Source organism: Micropterus salmoides, unplaced genomic scaffold, assembly GCF_014851395.1.
Source record: "Micropterus salmoides isolate LMB-PRFRI ecotype aquatic unplaced genomic scaffold, ASM1485139v1 Ms_hic_scaffold_2, whole genome shotgun sequence".
Taxonomy (NCBI): domain Eukaryota; kingdom Metazoa; phylum Chordata; class Actinopteri; order Centrarchiformes; family Centrarchidae; genus Micropterus; species Micropterus salmoides.
The window spans coordinates 21,438,719-21,461,111 of NW_024041150.1; the positions used below are offsets into that span (position 1 = coordinate 21,438,719).

The following is a 22,393-nucleotide window of genomic DNA, read 5'->3' on the forward strand; positions in this document are numbered from 1 at the left end:
ATGCAAGCCGCTGTTATTCAGAGTTACAGCAGTAATGACCTGCTGCTGAGGGATCTCTGCCACCCATGCGGAGCAGAGTTTAGGTTAGGCAGTGAGCAAGGTGCAACCCAAAACGGATCCCGGTCTTTAATGTGGGCTCTAATGGCTCTGTGTGGTAGTGGGTGGGCATGTACAGTACACTAGCAGAACAAACACACACATCTCCCAATTTTCCTATCTGGGAACCCATGGCCTGTTTTCACTCTCAGTGGTTTTGGCTTGCTACATCCAGTACAGCTGGGGCTGCATTTTAAAGGTCCCAGTTTTGATCCCTGAAAGAGTCAGCCCTGATTCAGGGTCCTAATGAACTTATGTAGCGGTATCTTGTGCTAGTTCTCCATTTTATGAGGTATATTAATGCCACCATAGCATAAAAAATGCCTTATTAGTCCAGTATTACAGCACATTTGCTGGTTCCAATGTCTCAGATGTGTGTATTTTGCTGCTTTATATATGATATATATGATAATGGTGTTGTAGTCAAGACTGCCCACATCAAGACCAAATCAAGACCAAGACCAGAGATTATCGAGACCGAGACAAGACCAGTTCCCCACATTACATGATAAACAGTAAAATGTGGAACGAGATCATAGGTACTTCTTAAATTGATCTGAATGATCCACATTCCCATTAAAACACCCACATACAAAAACTAAGAGCTGAAAACAACCGTATTTATTCAACACTACTTTTCCGTGTTTACATCCGTTTAACACTAGGGCTGAGTGATATAGCCAAAAATGTTATCATGATAAAAAATGTCATATCATTCAATATCGATAATTAACACAATAATTGCCAAATCATTATTTCTTTCAAATTTAAAGGCAGATAGTAATTGTGGTTTTAAACTTTTGTTTATGGTCAGAACAAACATTTGATGCCAAACAGTGGATCACTTCACAAATCTGAGGCAGAACATTCAAAACAATTATTATAAACTCTTTTTCCAACAAAATGCAAGAGTTAAATTAAGTAATATGTTTTTCAGTTCCTCTTCCTCAACAAAATAAATATCTTAATAGAAAAATGAGGTGCTGATTCATTTGTGATTCAAATGAATTCAATAATTTATTAAACATTTGTTGTTTTGTTATTGAGGGAAATTATATCTCTTGTAACATTATTCCATATTTGATCATTCATTTTTGACCTGCAAACGTGTATTTAAACTCAAAAGGGGGAGGGGTGACAGTTGTTAACGGTAACAACATATTTTTAATTAGGGTTGCTGGCTACATTTGAAGCAACAAGTGTTACAACTGATCAAAGTAGAGATGTTAACAAATAAATCAGACAATGCAAAAGGAATCAAATGATGAGGAACATCAAATGATTTACTGTATATATGAAAATAAGTCAAAACATTATCGTATTAGAAAATAAAGTTTTATCTCACAACATCTCGATGCCTCTTAATCCTAAACATTATCCTAGCACAAATGAGGGGATTATTATATTAACTACATAATGGATTTTGCGGTCCCATCATCCTTGCAATAGATGTTTTTGTTATCTAAGACATAACCCACATGGTGGTGACTACAGTCAAGCAGCCTGTAACAGACAAGCAGTAAATTCATAAAAGGGTCAGCATTTATTTCAGCTTTTGAAGTATTGTAATTAACAACAGTGTCCTTCACCTCAGGGTGAGTCGTTTTGTTTCCAAAATGTAACTTAAACTCTGTTGTTCTCCAGGGCATAAAAGTGGAGCTTGTCTGTGTTTAAGCTGTGTATTCTTGGAGGATTTTAGGGTCTCTTTTTTTATAGGCGGGTGCTTAACTCGACATCTCTGGTTGCACAGGACTTAACAGCATATTGAAAGAAGGTTTTAGTCTTCACAGTGAGAGCGTGGTGGTCTCCCTCTGGTGCATGCTGAGAACCCATCACTGCAAACTGGTGTAAGCACTCTGAGCGTAAACATGAGAAAATCAAAACCATGAAGTGTACAATATGTGTGCAGACCTACAGCAGGCACACACACACACACACACACACACACACACACACACACACACACACACACTCCTGCCCACACTCACAGATAGTTTTCGCTCTTAGGGAGCCCTGGGAGAGAAAATAATCTGTTCACAAACCACAAAATTGAATAATGACCCTGACACTCTTCCAAGCTGAAAAGTGAACAGTGCTTGTAACATAAGAAGACATACTTACACAAAAATCTTTATGCAACACGGAGGTTAGCCTTTGACTTCCAATTAGCATAATTTAAGGATCTCTTTGGACAGTAGGTGAAGAGTCTCTCATTCACTCTCACACTATCTCATGTTTATACACACACACACACACACACACACACACACACACACACACACACACACACACACACACACACACACACTAATCTTCCACAGGGCAGTAGAGCTTGCCAGGATGTATTTTGTATTCTTGAAGAATTTTATGATCCTTGGCTGGCGCTTAACTCTGCCTCTCTGATAACTATGTTGATTACATTCAGTACCTGCACAGCAAATAGGGCAAAGTTAAATATCTATTATTATTTGATTATTTGATCCTAACATTATTTAGGACACAAAGGTTAAATATTATCAAAAGTAAAGCACAAGTTCCAGAGCCTTTGACACTTAAAGTATACTTACAAAAGAATACTGTAACATTTCAAGTACAAAAAAATACGTTCAAACACACCAGGAAAATTTTCCATTTAAGTACAACTTAAGTAGTTTTCAAATGACTGCCATTATATAATTAATAAAATGCTACATACATAACAAATATTTAGCTTAAGGACACTTTCTGAATGTATACTTTGTTTTGATGTCACAAACAGAGTAGCCAGGAAGTAATGTTCTCTGTGTGGTAATACACAGTATATGTTATGTAGATTGTAAAAATATAACATTTTATAGTACAATATGATAAATAATCTGTAACCAACACAAGTTTCCTTCTCTAAGCACTACCATCCTCAGTGTGTCAGAAAGACAAAGTCAGTTTTACTGATGCCTCTGGTTTACCTCTCTCATTCCCCAACAGTTGGGGGTTAGTAAATTCCCAATGAACTCACACCAGCAGTGTTAAAGCCCTCTCCTCCCTTGTCTCGCTTGAATGTAGATGAAAGAAACGGATGGAGAACTGTTGTGAGGCAGATTTAATGTAGAGGAATCTCTTTATCTTGGGATTGTTTGTCTAAACTTCTCTTATTTAGGCCAAATAGTTTGGCTTTACCACAAGAGCAGGTGAAGGCCTATTTAAAAAAAAGATTTACTGCTAATTTACTTGGGTTTTTGTTGTTTGATTGCAAACCTACAGCTGTGCTAACAAATCCAATGTACACAAAGACCTCTGACAAACACAATCAAAGCATCCAAAAGAAAGTTTTAGGGGAAACGGTAAAATGATGACATGTACAGTAGCAAAACTCCCAGCAGCACAATGCACACAATGTGTTTGAAGGATGTTTATCGTCCTCTAATCAGCAACATGCCTTTTATTATAAACTATCCCCCCCCCCCAGAAACATCTCATATAATCTGAGGTGGCTTGTTTTAGATTACATGGCCTTGTGGTCTTCCACAGATCAGACCTCTCCATTGTACAACAACGGCGGTGTTGTGGTTGTGGCTTAATTGGTCTCGAATCTGAGTACTGATGCGTGAGGTTTGCGAATGCTCTCAGACTGATTGTGAGCACGGCCCGTTCTCTGATTCGAACATGAGCGTAGAAACCACGGAGGCTTCAAGAAACGGGGCCTTTTTTGATTCATCCGGCAACGTGGTATTAATTCCAGTGATGCTTCCCAGATGCATGCACCGGACACTGAATTTGGAGAAGCTGATATGTTGAGCACAGCAAAAGAAGCCAAAGCTCATGTGTGATGCAAAAGAGATTTTAAAGGATCAAGATTTTAGCGTGTTTGTGTGTGCGCTTTTTTCCTGACCAGCTCTGTGAACCAGGCTAAAACTTTGGGCTTTGAGCTAAGTTTCACCAGGCTTTTATGTTTTTCTTTTTCAATATACTTACTCTAAAAACAAGAGGTATTTGAGATCTATTCAGAAGCCGGAAATAGAAATAGACAAAGACCTTTTCACAAAAAAAGAATGTTTGCATCTTTAAGTCCTATAATGAGCAGCATCTGGTGCTTTACGGGATGTGCATCCTGTCGCAACATGCGTGCAAACTTCCTGGATTCCTTTTCCCCAGCTTTTTTTCCTAAATCCCGACCCAAATCACAGTGAAAGGTGACCCAGCGGAGCATCAAATCTTCCAGATTTATGAGCCCGTAGTGCACGATGAAGGTCCCGCGATGAAAACATTGTGTGGAGGCCTCAGGCCGGGAGCCAGGGTGTTAGTTGACTAAAGACAACTATCCGGGTAACATTGTCCCCTTGATGAAACGTCTGCATTGTGTTGTTCTACGGTGTGCCTGTAAAGATAGTCTCCCTGTGATTTATGGTATTAATCTTCACATCGCCGTGGAGCCAAATGTGAATATCTGCGGCAACAATATAAAGCCATCAATCATTTGATCACTGAAGAAATTGTTAATATTGCACAGAGAGCTACTCATCTCTAGTCAGTTAGACATGAAAAACAAATATAACAAAATTAGACAAAAAGGAGAAACATCTTTTTCAGCTCATTCCTACTGACCCCTGCAATATTAAGCATGGTTTTATTTCCTAAGAATGTTCTGCACGCTGTTAGGTTATGATTTGTGGCGCCTTGGGTTTTACAGGTTGAACCGCAAGCAAATGAGCAGCATTTCTCACAATCAGCTTTTTTGAATGACCTCACTTGGATAATGATAGGGGACGGACTGAAGTAGAGGAGCTTCTCTTCCACTCCATCCTTCACCGCGTTGCCATATTTGATCGAGTGATGGGTGGGAGATGGAGTTGGGGGTTGGGGTTACAAGGGATGAGGGAGAGGTTTTAAGGCCTGGCGTTGCGTTGCCCTCAATTGCATGGCGCAGTATACCAATTAGAGGGAAGCGTAGAGTGAAGCCCTTCTAGATGATCTCAGCCTGCGGCTCCTGTCTGACACACACACACACACACACACACACACACACACACACACACACATACACACACACACACACACACTCATACATACATACATACATTCAAACAGGGGCCCCACTGGCTGCTTCTCTTTTCAGATCTTGTTTGTGTATGTCCTCACAGCCATGTTTGCAAGAATTTGATGACAATAGCAAAGCAAGAGGAAAGTGTTTTGTCTCTACAGTACCTGCTAATGATTTAAAATGTGTGATATATGGGTATGTCAGCTCGGTCTTTGGGAGGGAGGATTTATTTTAAACCCCTGATGCCAGAGGCTATGGGTTTATGTAAACCTCTGCCACACTTAAGAGCGAATAGACGACCCCAAACAATCCAGGCAAGTATCGTCAGTGTTTGTCCTTCTGCTATTGCACCTCCCATGGACTCTGTTTGTGTGTGTGTGTGTGTGTGTCCAAGGCTATTGTAGGAGGCAATACAGAGTTGAAACTGATATTTGAAGCTCAGAGTATCGTGTGAGTTATTGTAGAAACCCTACCCTTGCAATATATTCTTAATGAATATTTTATTGGTCTGTCCCGCTAGGAAACATTCTCCTGACCTCTCTGTAAAGGTCAGTGGTCAAAGTCAGCAACAGATCTGGCTGGTCTCTTGCTCATTGACACATGGATGCTGTTAAAGAATATATGCAACATAATCATAATATTCAACTTAATAAACATGATTTTGAGAAGATCAATCGGCCTGTCTTCACAACCTGTTGAATAGCTTTAAAATGACTTGTAGTTTTGTCTCTCGGACACAAGATGCTGCTCTTGAGCTGTCAAAGCTTTTCTCTTTTTATTTCAATGACATTGCTGTCACTCATTGATTTGTGTGTCTTTGAGAAAATGTATCTACATACATTTTACAAATCAGCAGCAGAGCATTCTCCCTTTTCCCCTTTTAATCTGTGCCTTTACTTCTTTTTCTTCCCATTAACTGTGTGAAGCGCTTTTTTCCCCAGCTTTATTTGCATGTGTATGTGGGATAATGTAGTCCTTAATTTACTTAATTTTTGACTTTCCTTTAGAAATAAACAAGGTACAAGAAAGAGAATGGGAAATAGTAAGAGATTAGGGGTGAAGATAGAAGGAGATAATTCTGGGCATTATCATGACCAGCATGCTTGTGGGTTTTCTTTTCCTCTCCTCTCCTCTCCATCTCCCGCTGTTCAGTTTTACTGAATGAACAGCCGCTGCCTGTATAACACCTCAGTGGTGGGGAGTTCACTACAGTAGCATATTTAAACAGCTGTAAGCCCAAAAGCTCCTGTGAAAACAGGGTAGAAGGGTTTTTTATGCGGGAGTGGGATGGGATGGGGGTGCACTGATTCATTGCAGCTTTCTTCCTGTGCGGTTACTCCTCAGTTATGCATCCAAATGTTTCCTCTCCATCTCCATCACCTGGGCAAGCTTTGACTTGACACTAACCTTAAAGCAGGGCTCATGAGCGTGCGCTGGGTGATTTTGTTTTGTAAACTGTGAATGGGGAACTTGATGTAATTTCCAGATTTAAACAGTACTATAAAGGAACATAGCCAAAGGCGTGAGTTTTGCAATATAAACAGACTTTTCACGAAGTGTATTCAAGGGAATGATGTATTACTTGGCATGCTTACGTATACAGTCTAGATATTACACACTGCGATACAGACAATTTCTCATTCTAACTCTCACTTACACACAAACACATTACCCACAATACCCTACACAAATACAGGATTCTATGGTGAGCAGCAAACCTATCATCATTGCACCAATCCTGTAACTAATAATATTATTTGACATTTCCCTGTGCAGTATCCAAGTTCAGTATTCACTCACCTTTTAGCTCTGTTTTTGGTCTCCAGCAGTTCCTGGCAAAAATGCTGAATGTGCAGCTGAATGTGCATGCAAACATGCTGTTTTTTTAGCGAGGAGGCTATAATGTTTACTGTGTTCAAAATCTTAGTTTAGCCTTTGCCAACATCTGCTAATTGGCACTAAACGAAAGTTTGTAACGAATGGCCAATGAAAATATATAATGGTGCACACACCATGGACACAATTCATCCTGAGGTGGCCATGAATGTGTGTAGCAACATTATTTTTACATTTTTATTTCACTAAATGCACAAATGTCAGGGGATCACACAAACCGGTAGGATTCATCCCCTGGAGACCATAAATGTTTGCACAAAATATAATTGCAATCCATCTAAAAGGTGTTGAGATATAGTCTTGACTGAAATATCTGGACAGATTTAAAAATAATTGATTATAGCCACTTCAAACACCACTGACAGATATAAATAAAGTAAATATAGTCCTAATGTAATCAGATAATTGTGTCATACTACTACTTAGTGAAGACATAGCTAATACCCCTTAGACAGATTAATAATTTCTCTGTACAGCATTCAATTGGCACCATGGGTCTCCTCTTCAGTTGGCGAGGATGCCGCTCTTGTTTCGGCTCTAGTTACATACAGAGCAGTGATGTCAGCTGTTTTCTTTTGCCATCATCTTGTGGTCGTACTTTTTGGATTCTGAGTGTCTTGAAACTTGGCATTGCATTGCTACAGCAGCCTCCTGTCCTGCTTTTTCCCCCCAATGGCAAATAGTCGCCCTAATGCTGCTCTTCACTGTCGGGCAGGAGTCTGAAGGGAAATTTGGAGGGATGATGGGTATTTTTTTGAGTCGTGTTTATCTCGAGGCCTTAGTGAAAAAAACAATATTCCCATGTTGACCTACTAGTGAGCTCTCTGTATTTGATATACCAGTGGTTTTGGAAAAGAAGTGCAGGACGGGCATGTGAGTGTCCTTTTCCATATATACGTATCTCTGATCTGCTCAATGGGTTTTCACAGGCTGAGCTGAAATGCCAGTACATTTTACACAAGAGAGATGGAAAGAGAAAAGAAGACTTGATGGAGTGACAGTCTGAAAAAGAGAGCCTTAAAGAGAGAAAATGCAGATGAATTGGAAGTGTGTGTGTGGTTCAAATGACTCACTGTATGTGCTCTTTTTCCACTCTGTCTTCACGGCTCTCATTCAGGATGTTTTCTGTCTTTCCTGTTCAAATTGTGTTAGCAAAGAGTATTAAAGTCAGCCAAATGAAATGATGATCAGTTTATGGTATACTCATCTTCACACATTCTAATGGATGAATGTCATCATCCTCCCTGAGCCTTTTCTGCAGCTCGGTTGCATCTTCTGTGTGCTTCTCAGCTGATTACAGAAGCATATGGGTGAGGAATGCTTGATTGTAGAGCTTCACTGCGGCAGGCTGATGGATTGTTTCCTCTCTCTAAATGTGGGTGCTGCAGGACAAAGCCCAGTCGATGTGTTGAAGTGTGGCCGCTTGAAAGAGCTGTCAGCACTCTCAGCACCATAGCAAGTCATGGACAGAGAGGTGGATTGCATAAGAAGTGATGACTCCGACACGGAATCAAATAAGGCTCAATTCGATTTTGTGCTTGTGAAATGGTCATTTCAAAGCCTGCAGGTTGTAGGTCAAAAAATTCAAGTTTGTGAATTTTTAGGCAATTAAAAATGTTTTAAAGTTTGAGCATGTCTAAATAAAATTTTGTTACTATTACAATTATCACTGGGGGTTTTTTGTCCATTCTTTTGCAGCCAAGATCAGGGCCAAATTTGTACTGAAATGTGAAATGTCAATATTCACAAAAGCCATTCTTTGTCTTCTCGTAGCTGTGTGTTTACAAATTGTGCACGAATTTGATTTACATAGTTCCAAATCTGTTCTACACATCCACAAACTTAATGTTAAATGTTTTTCATAGGTTTACAAAGTGTGATATATAACTAAAAAGACTTTTTGTTTGAACCCCTCATCATCATCATTATACAGGCCCAGGCCATTTTTCTCAGATTTGAAACTTTATATTAAAACAATAATAATAAAAGCCAACATGGTTTCAGCCTCAGACAAGCCTTCATCAGGAAATGAGGAATTGCTTGAGAAGTGTTTTGCTGAAAACCTGAGTTTCTCTATTTCTCAAAGGTGAATTGGAACAGTGTGCTGGAGGTGTCATCCATTTCTTCTTTTTTTTTCTTTGATTGTTTCCATATTTGTGGGTCAGGCACAGGTCATAACAAGGAACTGAAGCATACCCTTGCTCTCCTTGTTATTGCATCATTATTTAACCAAGTGAAAAATGTCTGATTTCAGAGGACGCTCTGAGGGCTACAGCCTCCTTTGACCACCTTTATCTTATTACTATCACTTTCTCTGATCGCTTCAGAGCCAAAGACAACACACAATACATTTTCGCCAATGAAAAACACATGTTGCTGATGTGACTCAATTTTGAGGTTAAAAACTGAAACCGTAGCTGTGCGTAGCATATACAGGAGATCAGGCACGTCTTTTTGTGGCTAGAAAAGCTTCAGCTTGCTTAGAGTGTAAATACTCCGCATTCGCGGACCATGAATTATAAGCTGCTGAGACAAACCAGGTGCCTTTTTTATTTGGAGCTGCTGTTTGGTGTCTCTGCACGAAAAAAAAATGCTGTTGAACTGTTGTCTCTCCTTTTGCAAGTATGAAAGAGGTTAACAAGAGAGCCTGTTTCTTGTCTGCAGTTCAAAAACCCGTTTTAGAGCTTTGAACTTCATCCCTCTGGTCATGAACGCAGTAATTAGTCAGGATGTTGGTTCTGTGTCTCTTGGCGTTGTGACATTGACTCAAATTAGCTGTTTGTTTCAAGTAGATAATCACAGCATTTTACGAGTATTCATCTAAGTTTTTAATTTCTTGCGCATTCTTCGCAGTAATACCCTCTCTTTTCTCCTTCCTCCTATTCTGGATCCTGACATGACCGTGGATGTCATATTTACAGTTCTGTAGTCCTGATGGAGCTTGTTGCAGCCAAAAATCTTTGGTTTCACAGTGTTGATTACCGCGAACGGCTGTGATATTTTTTTTTATCTTAACTCACAATTTCCCAGACAGGCTCCTGAACAAGCCGTCCAGGGTGTCTACTCATCAAGAGTCACAGAAACTACTTCTAACTACACCTTGGAGCAAAGCAGAGGATTAAGTTATCAAACATCTTAACAAAGAAAAAAACATAAAGTAACATTCAGACGATCCAGAAAACCGTCTCATCTTCTGAAGAGCTGTTAAGAGAACGGATTTGGTCAAAATCCAAACTGTGATTGCCGTCACAGTGGCTGAAGTATTCAGTCATTACCCTACCACTCAAAAGTGCTGCCTAATCATGAGCTTTAAGCTGTGACAACTTGTAGTCGCTGTCAAATTTAGCAGAATCCCTCCTCCTCAAGCATATTGTACTAGTAGAACATCAGGAAAATTATTATTTCTTTTTTGTAAAACATGAACATTTATGTCTCTTGTTGTTCCCCGGGCGTATTAGCTTGGTCTGGAAACGACCAACTGCATGTCAACAAGAGATAAATGAAGCACCCTCTGCTTGTTAGTAATCAATCAGATAAAACAGAGCAAGCTGTTACTTACCGATTCTCATGTTTACTGATCACAATCATTACAATTCCCATGTTATAACTGCGGCTGCCACTGACTTGCAGCATTATGTCACCAGATAGAAGCGCAGTTGTTGGGGAGGGGTTCTCTATCTCTCTTCCCCCAATGCATTTCAACGGCGTACATGTAACTTTTAGTTTAACTTATTTTGAAATGCGTGAGGAAACCAAAACAAATTAGTCCCTCAGACAGGAAAGAGTTTATGGGGGAAAAAAGGACAGGGCCAGGATGCGTGTCGAATGTGAACAGCCCCAGATGGAGCAGTGATGTCTTCTGTTCAGTTTCACGGGACCAGGAGAGAGGGGATGCACAGACATGTTGTCCACCAAGGAACAAAAAAACCCACAGTTCCAAATATTGTTCCAATGAAAAATTCATTCATGGCATAAAAAAGTGCTCAAATAGTGGTTGAAAGGTCATACCTCAATCACGGCTTAGGTTCCTAGCATTTACTCAAAGCCCACCCACATTACATACACGTAGGACTGAAAACTCGAACCTCAAATTCTGCTTCATAGTACAGGCCCCAAAACGAAGTCATATTTTCACTTTTTTATTAGACTTACATGATGATCCTACATGATGTTTTATTTTAATTTTAATAGCTGGTTGGTACAGTGAGGGAGAGTAGGGGGACGAGGGAAGGACCCAAATGCACACCAAGAAGAGTTGTGCCGTTCAATGATTTATTTACAAAATAAGGTTCAAGGACCATGAAGGAGGCGAGAGTCCAAGTCCAAATAATCAGACAGAGGGTCAGGCAGTAACAGGTGAAAAACAGGTGACAAGGTACAGGTAACAGGTTTGAATGAATGGCGTGAAATAACAGAGTGAATGAATGGAACTGGGCCGCTATATAAACTAGGAGGCTGATGATGGAAGATATGTCGGTAAGGAGGTGGGTGGGGAAGGCCAGGCAACTGCAGAGCAGATGAGGGAAGTGGGAACAGGTATGTAGATGGGTGGGGCTGTCAAGTGATGAGGAAAGGTCTGAGGGCATCTAGTGGATGGGTGGAAACTGACATTGAAGGGGACTGAGGAGAAGGGAATGTGGCTGTAGAGGAGGGACAGAGAGACGAACAGTGGCAACGCTAGCACATTTACAGTACAGTGACGTCAATCAATGTACAATGTCCACAGTAACTAAATAACTAAACAGATTAACTAACTAGATTTATATTGTATAAATTAGACCAAGATTTAGGTCTAGTGAACCAACCATTTTTCCGTTACTTATCTCCCTCGAAATCAACAGGATGAGAACATTTATTAAGATCTGATGAACAAAAACACCATCACGTGAGATGGAGCCCTCGAAAAATTTATAACTTTGGCTATTTATTTATAGATAGCTTTAAGAAATACACATTATATACAGTGTATGTAACTTAAAGCTGCAATCATTTTTTGACAACTTGTGGGCATTAGCAATCTTAAAACACGTCTGACATGCTATCACCTTATAGTTGTTATGGATAACATGTCAGTTGACTATTTGAACTCACAGCAGACCTAAAGCTCACAGTCCACAGTTCACTCTCCTTATTAGCCCTGTTTTAGTCTTCACCAACTTCTGAGGGAAATGTTTGCTAGCTGCTAATGTGCGACTTGCTCTTACTAGCTACTCCCTAACTGTTTGTCTGCTGTTGCGAGACAGGTAGTGTGTTTTTAGAGCTTTTTTGTTGAAAACAGTGCAACTGAGAGCAGTGATGGTGGCCCAAAACCAAAACATTGCGGGCTAAAAAACAAACAACTGAGCTGAAAGACATTATAATTCTGTGTAGAGCAGAGGGAAACACTCCGGTCTGTGGGCTCATCACTACGAGCAACCCCTTTAACCTACAAGTTAGCCATGTGCAACACTGTTTATAAAAAGGCAAACAGTAAAGTTTGCAGCTGGTTTTAATTGATTTGTTTTGGGGTTTTCAGAAAATAAAGTAAATTTTTAGAAAAAGTGTGTAAACTGTTCTGAAAAGCTATAATATCCAGATGATATGGCAATATGGTCTCCATTTTGAAACACAGGGGATCAGTCAAGTTGATGCTGGCTGGGAGTCCATAAATAAGCCGTGGTGCTTAGCGTCTGCCCAGATCGGGATGCGGGTCCCACGCTCCCCGTTTCCTTCCAGGCCACCTTGGCGGGCGATTTTAGCCGACTCCAGCGGCTTTACACTGCTAATTTATGCCCATCCCCTCCTGTCATACCCTCTTTAAAACACCGCAGTGGCAGTGGTTGGGTTAAGGACGGCAGCATTTGTGGGGATGTTAGTGTAGTGGGACCCTGATGGAGTTAGCCTATGTGACCACCAGAAAGCTGCTAAAACATATGAGCTCTCCTGGATGTGCTAATGGGAAAAGCTTGGTGCCTAAAACGTATGAATGTAGTTTCAGGAAGCAGTAAATGTCACTGCTGATTCTTAATTACGTGCCCCATTCCTCCTCTGAGCCGTGGGCTCCATGGGGAGTTTTAGAGGCTTGCTCAGGTGGGATCAGATTGTGGTTACTGGCTTATTCAAAATGTCGCTATAAAGAGTACAGTAAATTATTATAAAATATTGTGTATCGAGTATGTTTTTAGTTTAGCTTTTTAAAAAGAGCAGATGTGTCTTTGCTCATATTAACCTCTTCTTTTTCAAGACATAGTTTATTCATATATTAATGATTTAATTGGTTTACGATATGGTGATGTCATTGTTAACCTTCCAATGTCTGGCCTGTCAGTTGTTCCACCATTCTGGTCCAGACTGAATTATTTCAACAAGTATTGGATATCCATCCAATACTTGTTGAAATAATAATAGCCAAGACATTTTGTACACACATTTATGCTCCACAAAGGTCCCCTCACTTTTTCTCTAGTGCAACCATGAGGTTAATATTTTAGTTTTTTAGTTAAATGTCTTAACAAGTGGAACAATTGGATGGATTGCCATGAAATTTGGTTCATATACCTCTCAAAATTAACTCTAATAACTTTGGTGATCCTCTGACTGTTCATGTAGCACCATCATCGGGTCAAAAGTTCTGTTTGTCCAATAATTTGGTTCATGACCAAATACCTGTAAAACTAATGACACAGCACATTAGCTCAAAGCATCACTGTGCATGAGTGCTCTAGCCACACAGAGACAGAAGTGTGGCTGTAGATTTTCAAACTTGATAAGCAGATAGGTCTTAGCTACAAACCTCCTTATCAAAAAGGATCACTTTCTAGATGAATTGATTGAATGATTTTCAATATACTGATGCCATTGTTAACCTAGCTGTATATTAGTTGTCTTGTATATAGCAAATGTAAAATATATTCACAGTTTTTAATGTTAAACCTACCAATGAAAACTGACAATTTTGTTCTCATTCATGGTGTAGTTCTGGGACCAATATCCTGGGAGAACAAATGTCTTCCTCTGCAGAGCTGAAGGGAGTTCATAGTCAAAAGGTCTGCTCTGCTGGACTGAAGCAGAGATGGGTCTTGTAATGGCCAAGTTGGCGTTCATCTTTCCCCTGAGCACATTATTTATCCCAAAAATGGCTTTGCATGCAGCACTGTTCTTCCTCCCACGTCGACCATGATACAGTATCCTCAGAAGGTGTGTTTATGGCTCTGTAAATTTGTCATCTTCAGATTACCACCAAATACTGAAAGCAAATATTGCTTGAATCACTTGTAGACCCAACAATTCAATTGACCTTCCCTTCCTATCAAGTATTAAATAATAGTAAATAATCATGATCAAATAGTTAATAAAAGGAAAAAGGAAGAAAGATATAATGCTGACTGTCAAGGATAAAGAGAGTTAGGGAGTATTTTAAAGTGCATGTTTCAGCTGTAAAACAGCTTACTTTGAGTTGCTGTTTTGCAGTTCACCTCCCATCTGGCTTGAATTGGAGTTAGCTGATTGTCAGGGAATTACATCTTTATTTTAATCCTCTGGTTTTGGGGGACAGGGAAGTGTGGTTGATTTTCAGCTGCAGGTCGTAAAGCCCCTGTACTGGTAAAACATTTTATACTGTGGCCCAGAAAGCTTTTAAAACAATGGCTTTGGTGTAAATCATGCCTGGAGCACATGCATCGTTTGTGGGGGTGGTGGGAGGCTACCATTTGTCCCGCTTTATGTCTCCTTGTGGGAGCTGAGGGTTCGGGCTCTTGAGTGTAACTTAATGTCAGACCGTGGTAACTTCAGCTTCATTTGTCTCTCTTACTGAGAACTCGAGGCCTGTTAACTCAGGTCATCACCTCCTAATATGGCAATCTTTTAATTTTATTCCTCCACAGAGGAGTAGAGGAAAGGATCAGTTAAACTTGTGCTGCTTGGAAAGGCTACCCGGTTGACCCCTTTACAAGACCTAAATAACATTGTCGGTTTACATTTATATGTAATTTTGCATGAGAAAGCTTTTCTAGTGTAATTTTACCCCACAGTGAGTGATGATAGATGCAGTGCTCGTATGTTTTGCCTCAATTTTCCAAACTGCATGGAAACTCATTTATTGTTATTATGTCAACAAGTAAAAGCACCAAGCAAATTTAACTTAACTCTCTGAATACGCAACATCAACTCATTCTGTTGAAGTTATATGCAGTGACTTAAACATATGGATGAGTATTGTAAGTATGAAATTAAAAATACCCCAATTATATTGCCAGGTATGCATTAGGATATATTATTTGGAAAAAATAAAAAAAAGGTCTAAGAAATAACTGGCAATGTGACTGATAATTTAGCATGGTGGTACATGTTCCTACATCATGGTTTTCAGTAGAAGGCTAATATCTCTTATTATTTTCCATTTCATCCAAATTCTTTATGTGAGGGATAGTATGTGATCAAAGCTCTTAAATGCACGTGCAGTCTTTATATTTTGGACAGCAACCTCTTTCCTGTATAAATAAGTCATCTCAACAGGGAACCTGGGAAGAGTTTTTAATGCCTATTGATTTAAATAGCTTTTGGTCAGTACAAGGATATAATGTGGTCATTTATCTCTTTTTAAAAGTATATATTAAGTTGGTAATCACCTAGTTAATATCTGTGATCTTGGGAAGATGGCGACATCGCTAAAAATAAGTCAGATGGGGCAAGAAACACGAGCAGTCCATCAGTAATGCAGGTTTTAAACAAGTAACCAGGATAGCTGAAAAAAAACATGGAAGGCAAGCTGTCCATTTTTTAAACACCCATCACAGTTTACAGACAGACCACTGCCTGGTTATGTCAGTAGGCTACTGTTCGGAAGCCCTGCTAGCTTGTCTACTTGTACTGTATTGCTTTACCTTAATTTAGTTTTAACAAAACAGTATGTTATCATTTTGATACAATGTAATCAATGCCAAAGTTCTAAAAATGTTAAAAGATGTTGATAAAAGACACAAACTAAATAGAAAGGTTACATTTCCTTTTCCATATTTAAGAATTCATTCAGTTATTTTCTTTTCAATTTCTGTATTACAGTTATGTTTTCACAGAATTTCCCCTCAAATTCTTGAATACCGTATGTGGGTGTGTCAGCCAGAAAAAGACTTTCACAAGTTTGGTCCATGTCTGCTGGAGTAATATGGTATTGAAGAGGACACAGCTCAATGCCACAGTAGTAAAAACACAATAAATATCATTTTTCATAATTAGTTCCTACTGAAACGTGGCCATTATGACTTTTTTATAATAAGAACCTATAACACCCCTTTCTCAAACTAGTCAATCGGCAGTAAACATGCTAGCAGATTAGTTTGTTAGCAGTAACTTGGCTACTCCAGTATGTAATATGACCCTTGGTTGTAGCAGTTGAAGTGGTTTAGCTGATCTGGCTAAACTGGCTTGTTTACAACCTGTAAGGTTGCCCGGATGCTCCCCTTGATTGAGTGATTTCGCAGTGTTCCCAGATTAGCAATTACTTTAGGGAGTACAGTGTTATCATAACCGATTGAAATGATGGCCAAATCTACAAAAATAATGTGTTTGAGTGTCTGCAGGTGGACAATCAGTTCTCCTAATCTTGCATGCTCCCTCATGCAATATAATATCCAAGCCTGCCCTTTTGTAAAATAACAATGCACTATATCATTTTTTTCTCACCTTACCGTCTTCATGGATTATTGTTTAAACTGTCAGGAGACACCTCCAGCAATGTTGTGGTAGAGAACTGGCTCCAAGTGAGTGTCAGTCAAACACATTCATTTCCTCCTCGGGTGTTTAGTTTTAAACTCTGGGCACATCGTCGATGCCACAGTTTATTTTCTGTAGTCAGACATTTGCAAATATGAGAAGGATTTCTTCTGAAAGCAAATATCAGAAGGTTATGGATTAAGGGTGCAAGGGGGTATGATTTCTGCATAGGCCTGTGAGAGCGTGCACGTCCACATCCCTCCCCGCTGGCACTGCAGAATACACCGATGTTAAGTGGATAGTTGAGTGTGTGTGCATGTGGATGTGCGTTTCAGATAATTTCCCAGTTCAGAGAATGTACAGACATTCCCCACCACCAAGCCAAACAAGCCAAGTCCCATACTGTCAACAGCAAGTTAAGACTTCAAAACTGGTTTGCTGTGTATAACTCAAGTATAATAAGTGTGTGTGTGTGTGTGTGTGTGTGTGCTGGTTAAGTCTCGAGACATCCGCTCCAATGTTGTGATTAAGGTTGCTGACTATTTGCTCAGAGTACAGCACATTCCTCGCAGCCTTAATTGATAGCAATTATGTGGTTTTTGATTTGGTGTTTGATTGGGGGGGGATTTGAAGTCTTGATTTGAAGGGCACAGAGTTTTTATTGTCTTTGGAACGTCGGGGTCGAAATGCCTGAATGATAGCCTGCACATCAAGGGGCACCAGTGGGTTGGCATTAACTGCTCTATTTCTTTTTTAACTTTCTGTTTCTGCTTTTGTTTTTTTGCGTCTTGCCATTGCAAATGTTAAAACTGGAAAGTTACTCAGTGTATAGTATATTCCCTCAGAGCCAACAGCTGTCCATCTTACTGGTTGTTTTTCTCTATAACCAGAGGAATTGTCCCTCCAGGGGACACCTGGCTTGTTCCCCACCTCCACAGTGCAAATGTTCACTGGCTTAAACTGCCAGATGTTATGAAAGGCCCTATTGAAGTAGACCTTTAGCTCATAAAGAAATAGGAGAAAAAAGTCACAATGGCTGAGAAGTCTATCTTGATAGCTTCAGTGACCAGACTATGTCATCTGATTTCCATGGGGGTCTCACATATAACTCCTGAGCTGGACATGAAGTCATGTGCTCCCTAATGTTACAGTTTTATTGAGATGTATGTTTTGTATGTTTGGAGTTAGCATTAACTGTGCTAACTATGTACGTTTTTTTTCTTTCAAGATATTCATATAACAACACTGTCAAAGCCACATTCAAGAGCGGTCAGCCGGCAGTAAACACGCTAGCAGATTAGCTTGCACCGTATGACTTGAGATATTTTGACATTTCCAAAACAGAGTGCTGGCTGTAGACAGAGAAAAGCTGTTCATGAGAAATGGTGGCATGAGCAAGGCATGCAGGGAGGAAAAGCAGAGGAATATAAGAGACAGAAATATGAGATATCAGGGGGAGAAATGGAAAGAATCAAAGGGGGAAGAAAATTGGTTTACAATTGTTGTATGTCTGCCATTATTCCTACTCTATGGCTGTCTCACACACAAACGTGTGAAGTTGTGAGGCTGCTGCTGGCCCAGCTCCTTGTTTGAACTAGCACGCTTGACTGAGGCCCATTTATTGATTGGTCAGTGTGCCAGACCTGAAGGATTTGTGGGGCTCGGATCCCCCCCCCCTCCGATTACTCCCCCCCACATTCAAGTACCGCACACATGCACACGCACTCCCAGTTCTCCTCCCTCCCTCTCTTCCTTCCTTGCTGCCCTTCCCCAAGTTACTCCTGAGGAAGGACGGGAGCAAGTCAGAGAGGAGACGGCAGGCAGACGGGACACACAGAGTGACCCAGAGGAGGAGGGCGTCACACACCGGGCTCTCACACAAGCAAACACACAGAACTGGAGTGATTGACTCACACACTTTGAAAAGGCATGGAGCAAGGTTTTTTATCTTGCAAGCTACTGGTGACAGCTCTTCTCATCCTGGTACTGTAATGTTTACTTTTTCCCTCCCTCAATTTTTATCCTGGAAAAATGTAATCCCCTTAAAATACTTGTCACACCACGTAATGCATTCAGAAAACATGTGTGCTAATAGATTGCTTTACTGTTTAGAAGTGTGTGTGCATGTGTTGTATTATTATGTGACTTACTGCAGTGGAAATGCATTCGTCAGATCCTGGAGTCCTTTCAACAGTAGCTTTAACAAGGCAGTCAGTGCGACCTGACTTGTCTTGTTTGCTTCCACTGAAGAGTCACCATGCTTCCTCTGCGTTATGGATCTAAGTCACAAAAGTAGACTTGTCATGCATGCACAGGTCAGCAAGCTATTTTGCCCGAGGTTAGGACTCCCTTTTACATTACAGTGACTGCCTCGCTTGTGTCATGACGTTGAGTGCTGTGCAGTGCCGTGCAGTGCAGAGCAGACGACAAGGGATTCAGCAGATGTGCAACTATCGTATGTCTTGCCGACTGAAAAGGCCATCGTATGTATATTGACACAGTCTGAAAAAGGCACCAGAGTCGGGTTTCTTTCCCCTGTCGAGGAGTTTTCCATCTTCAAGGAAAATGTCCTTAGTCTCGGCTGCTGACAGGTGACTTAAATAGAATCTGTCCATCAGAATAACATATAATGTGGAGATTACTGGTCTTTTATCATATACCCATTTCCACTTCTCCACTTGATGTGAAAACATGAGATGGGTGACAGCCAAGAGGTCCTTGTGGTCATGTGCTTGCTCTGTTTTTCTCATAGTGAAAGAGCCAGAGAACAAATATGCCTAAAATGTACATGCTTTGTTGTGTAAATGGTGCAGACAAAACCCTGGAGGGATCAGGAAAGTCGGGAGGTGTAGTGATGGAGGGTTAGGAAGGCTCCAAGTTGATATCCGAGCCTTTTGATTATTGGATCCAAATCCCAGCAGGACGGCCATCCGACTAGCGGAGCCTTGTGTTCCTCCTCCTTCATTCAGAACAATAGCAGCACAGTCAGCCAAACAACCTCCTCATCTCCATCCCTTCATCTCCTTCCCCTCCTCTTTCTTCACCAGTCTTGTTATGCCTCTGGCTCTCTTGGCTTTGCAACACACAGCTCCCAGCCGTAATTGACTGCAAAATTCACTGATTGCTTTTCAAAGGAGAATTAAGGTGGTGTGCTAACCGGCTGCCCAGAGCACAGCCTGTGTTTATTTACCGTGGATCCAAACATCGAAATAGTTGGCCCGTGCAGAAAGTAGCGCCGTTGCCGATGTGTTTGGCTGCATGCTCTGTTGGCTGCATGTTTAGGTCTTGCCGTTCCCTTCTGCTGTTCCTCAGGCGTCATCAGCACTGACAGCCATTTATATCGGTCCCCACGCACTTTTAATAACGTGAACCCACCACCGCGCTCTGCAGCTTACAGCATGGGTGTTTTTGCTACCGTGACCCAAAGAAAATAATCAGGGCAGTGTTATTACCTTATATCTGCTTTCCCCTACAAGATCCATTCATCTTTGTAGACAAAGCACAATGCCATGCTGTTAGGAAACGGGGCCAAAGAGGTCAAAATAACTTGGCGTATACAGAGTTTTTCCTCTAAAATCTCAAGGCCGTGTATGTCAAATTTAAGGCTGGACATTTCACTGTAAACTATTTGTCAGCTCAGAGCAGGTGTTGCACATAAAGTTCTCATAGTCCCTCCTTTATTTGGTGTGCTCTGTGTAAGCGGGCATGTTGTGCCTCGCATTTCACTCCTAATCTGCAGGATTTGTGATTTTAAGTCCCTGTGGTGTGAAGATCCCGTAGTGGGAGCCTGTCTTAAGTGCACAAAAGCTGCATTTCTGCAATCTTCCATTATTCTTTCATGGTTCACCAACACCAGAAAGACTGCATAAGAGTTCAGGTTATTGTTGAAAATAATTAATTAATAAATATTTTTCTCTTATATCCATCTATTCCTGTTCATGGCCTTAAACCCTCTCTTGAATGGCAGATTATTTTATTGTGTGTTTGCACCTTGAGTCTTGTAAACCACATTCCTGTTGCCATAGGAGACTGATGATTCAGAGTCTCTTGAGAGCTTTCCATTATCCAGGTTTTCATCCATTCAACAGGTATTGAACCGTTTTTTTCTCTCTGCCTCAGTCTCAATGGCAGCTTTTGAGTAGAATACCTACCTACCAATCTAAACTGTCCTTCTTCTAGATAGCAAAAGCAAACTATTTTCTTTTCACTCTCTCTCATCTGTTCCTGGTATTCAGGCAACGTAGCTCTCTGTCATTCAGTCAGTTCTGCAAAGGGCATTGAGAAGAGCTAGGCTGCCAAGAGAAATAAGCATAACTCATATGAAGCAGTATGTGATCCCACATCAGAGGACAGTGCCAGCCTTACAAATACATAGCTTCTTTAGAGCAAGGTGGGACAGTCCAGTCAAATCTAGTCTGAAAATACAAAAGACCCTGAACGCCAATGAGGGGATCTAAGATAGAGTGGTGGAGAAGATCTTTACTTTTTGACTGTTACTCTACATCTGAGATGCACATTGTCCTTGCAGTTGTAAAATTCATCATCTCATGATATTGATTTTGGATCCTGTCGTCATATCCCTACCTCTGCTGCCAAATACAGCATGATGCAATTAACAGAGAGGCACATAAGGACTAACATTTCATAATCTAAAGGATGACCCACACATTTGAAATATGCAAAGGGGCTAATGTCCAGAGCTTTTGATTATTTCCCCTTGCAGTCTTTTACATCTTGTCACATATATACTTCTGTTTCGTTTACAGCAGCTCTAGTTCAGCCATTCAACTAGTAGTACTGGTGATTTTTTTTTTTGTGTGCTCTGCAAGAGAATCTGCTTAAATGTCGGATTCCACAACTCATGTGGCTGAGGAATACGCATACAGGTAGCTTCCTTTGCAAAAGGGAGATCAGAACATAACTTAATTGTATCGTGTTAAATGTTTAGTTGGCTTTTGGCAGAAATAAATTAAGACAATATAGCATTGGTATGAATGTATGAACTCTTCACTTCTTTTCTGGTGTGTGTGTAGAATTCTCGGACGGCCCGATCAGAAGAGGACAGAGACACTCTGTGGGATGCCTGGGGCTCATGGAGTGAATGTTCCCGTACCTGTGGAGGAGGCGCCTCATACTCCCTCAGACGATGCCTTAGTTCCAAGTAAGGCCCCACTTCTCACCTCAAAGCCTGATGCACACTCTACAAAGCATGTGTGACAATGTAGTGGGCAACACTTTGAGTGATGATAATGTTTTTTGCATGCATCCCTTTTGCCTTTTTTTAGAGTTGTCTTGACCCTTATCACGTGCAGTATAATAACTGATACTACACCTGAAGTAGATAGTGATTAACTTTTCCTGGTAAACTTTCTAAAGACAATGCCTTTCTCAAGGAAAAAATACAACTTTGAGATAATTGTAAAGAAACAATATTGTATTAGAATCAAGGACATAAATTGATATTTATGGGTAGGCTACAGTACTCGCAAAATGAAACTGTGATAAATCTCTGTCTTAAGAGATGCTTATATCACAGCAGAGGAGGATGTAAAGTAAAATGAATAGATATAATTTCAAGTTAGAACCTCGTTGACCTTCGGATAAATGGAAACATCACATGGACAATTTGTAAATGTGTGTTCAAACACTATCCGAGGTAATCTCCTCTTTTTAAAATAGCAATGTCCTGACTGG

General features: G+C 40.5%; 1 protein-coding gene across 4 annotated transcripts in view; it reads left to right on the forward strand.

Moving 5' to 3' along the window:
• Positions 1–22,393, forward strand: part of LOC119912975 (ADAMTS-like protein 1) — a 96,415-nt gene that overhangs the window by 44,127 nt on the left and 29,895 nt on the right. For 3 of the 4 annotated variants that reach the window (XM_038732266.1, XM_038732263.1, XM_038732264.1), the window contains exon 3: positions 21,733–21,860. In XM_038732266.1, the coding sequence (XP_038588194.1) occupies positions 21,733–21,860 (128 nt within the window). Of the gene's footprint in view, positions 1–18,514; positions 18,683–21,732; positions 21,861–22,393 lie in introns of those variants that run through there. The other variant, XM_038732265.1, reaches the window with a different exon arrangement.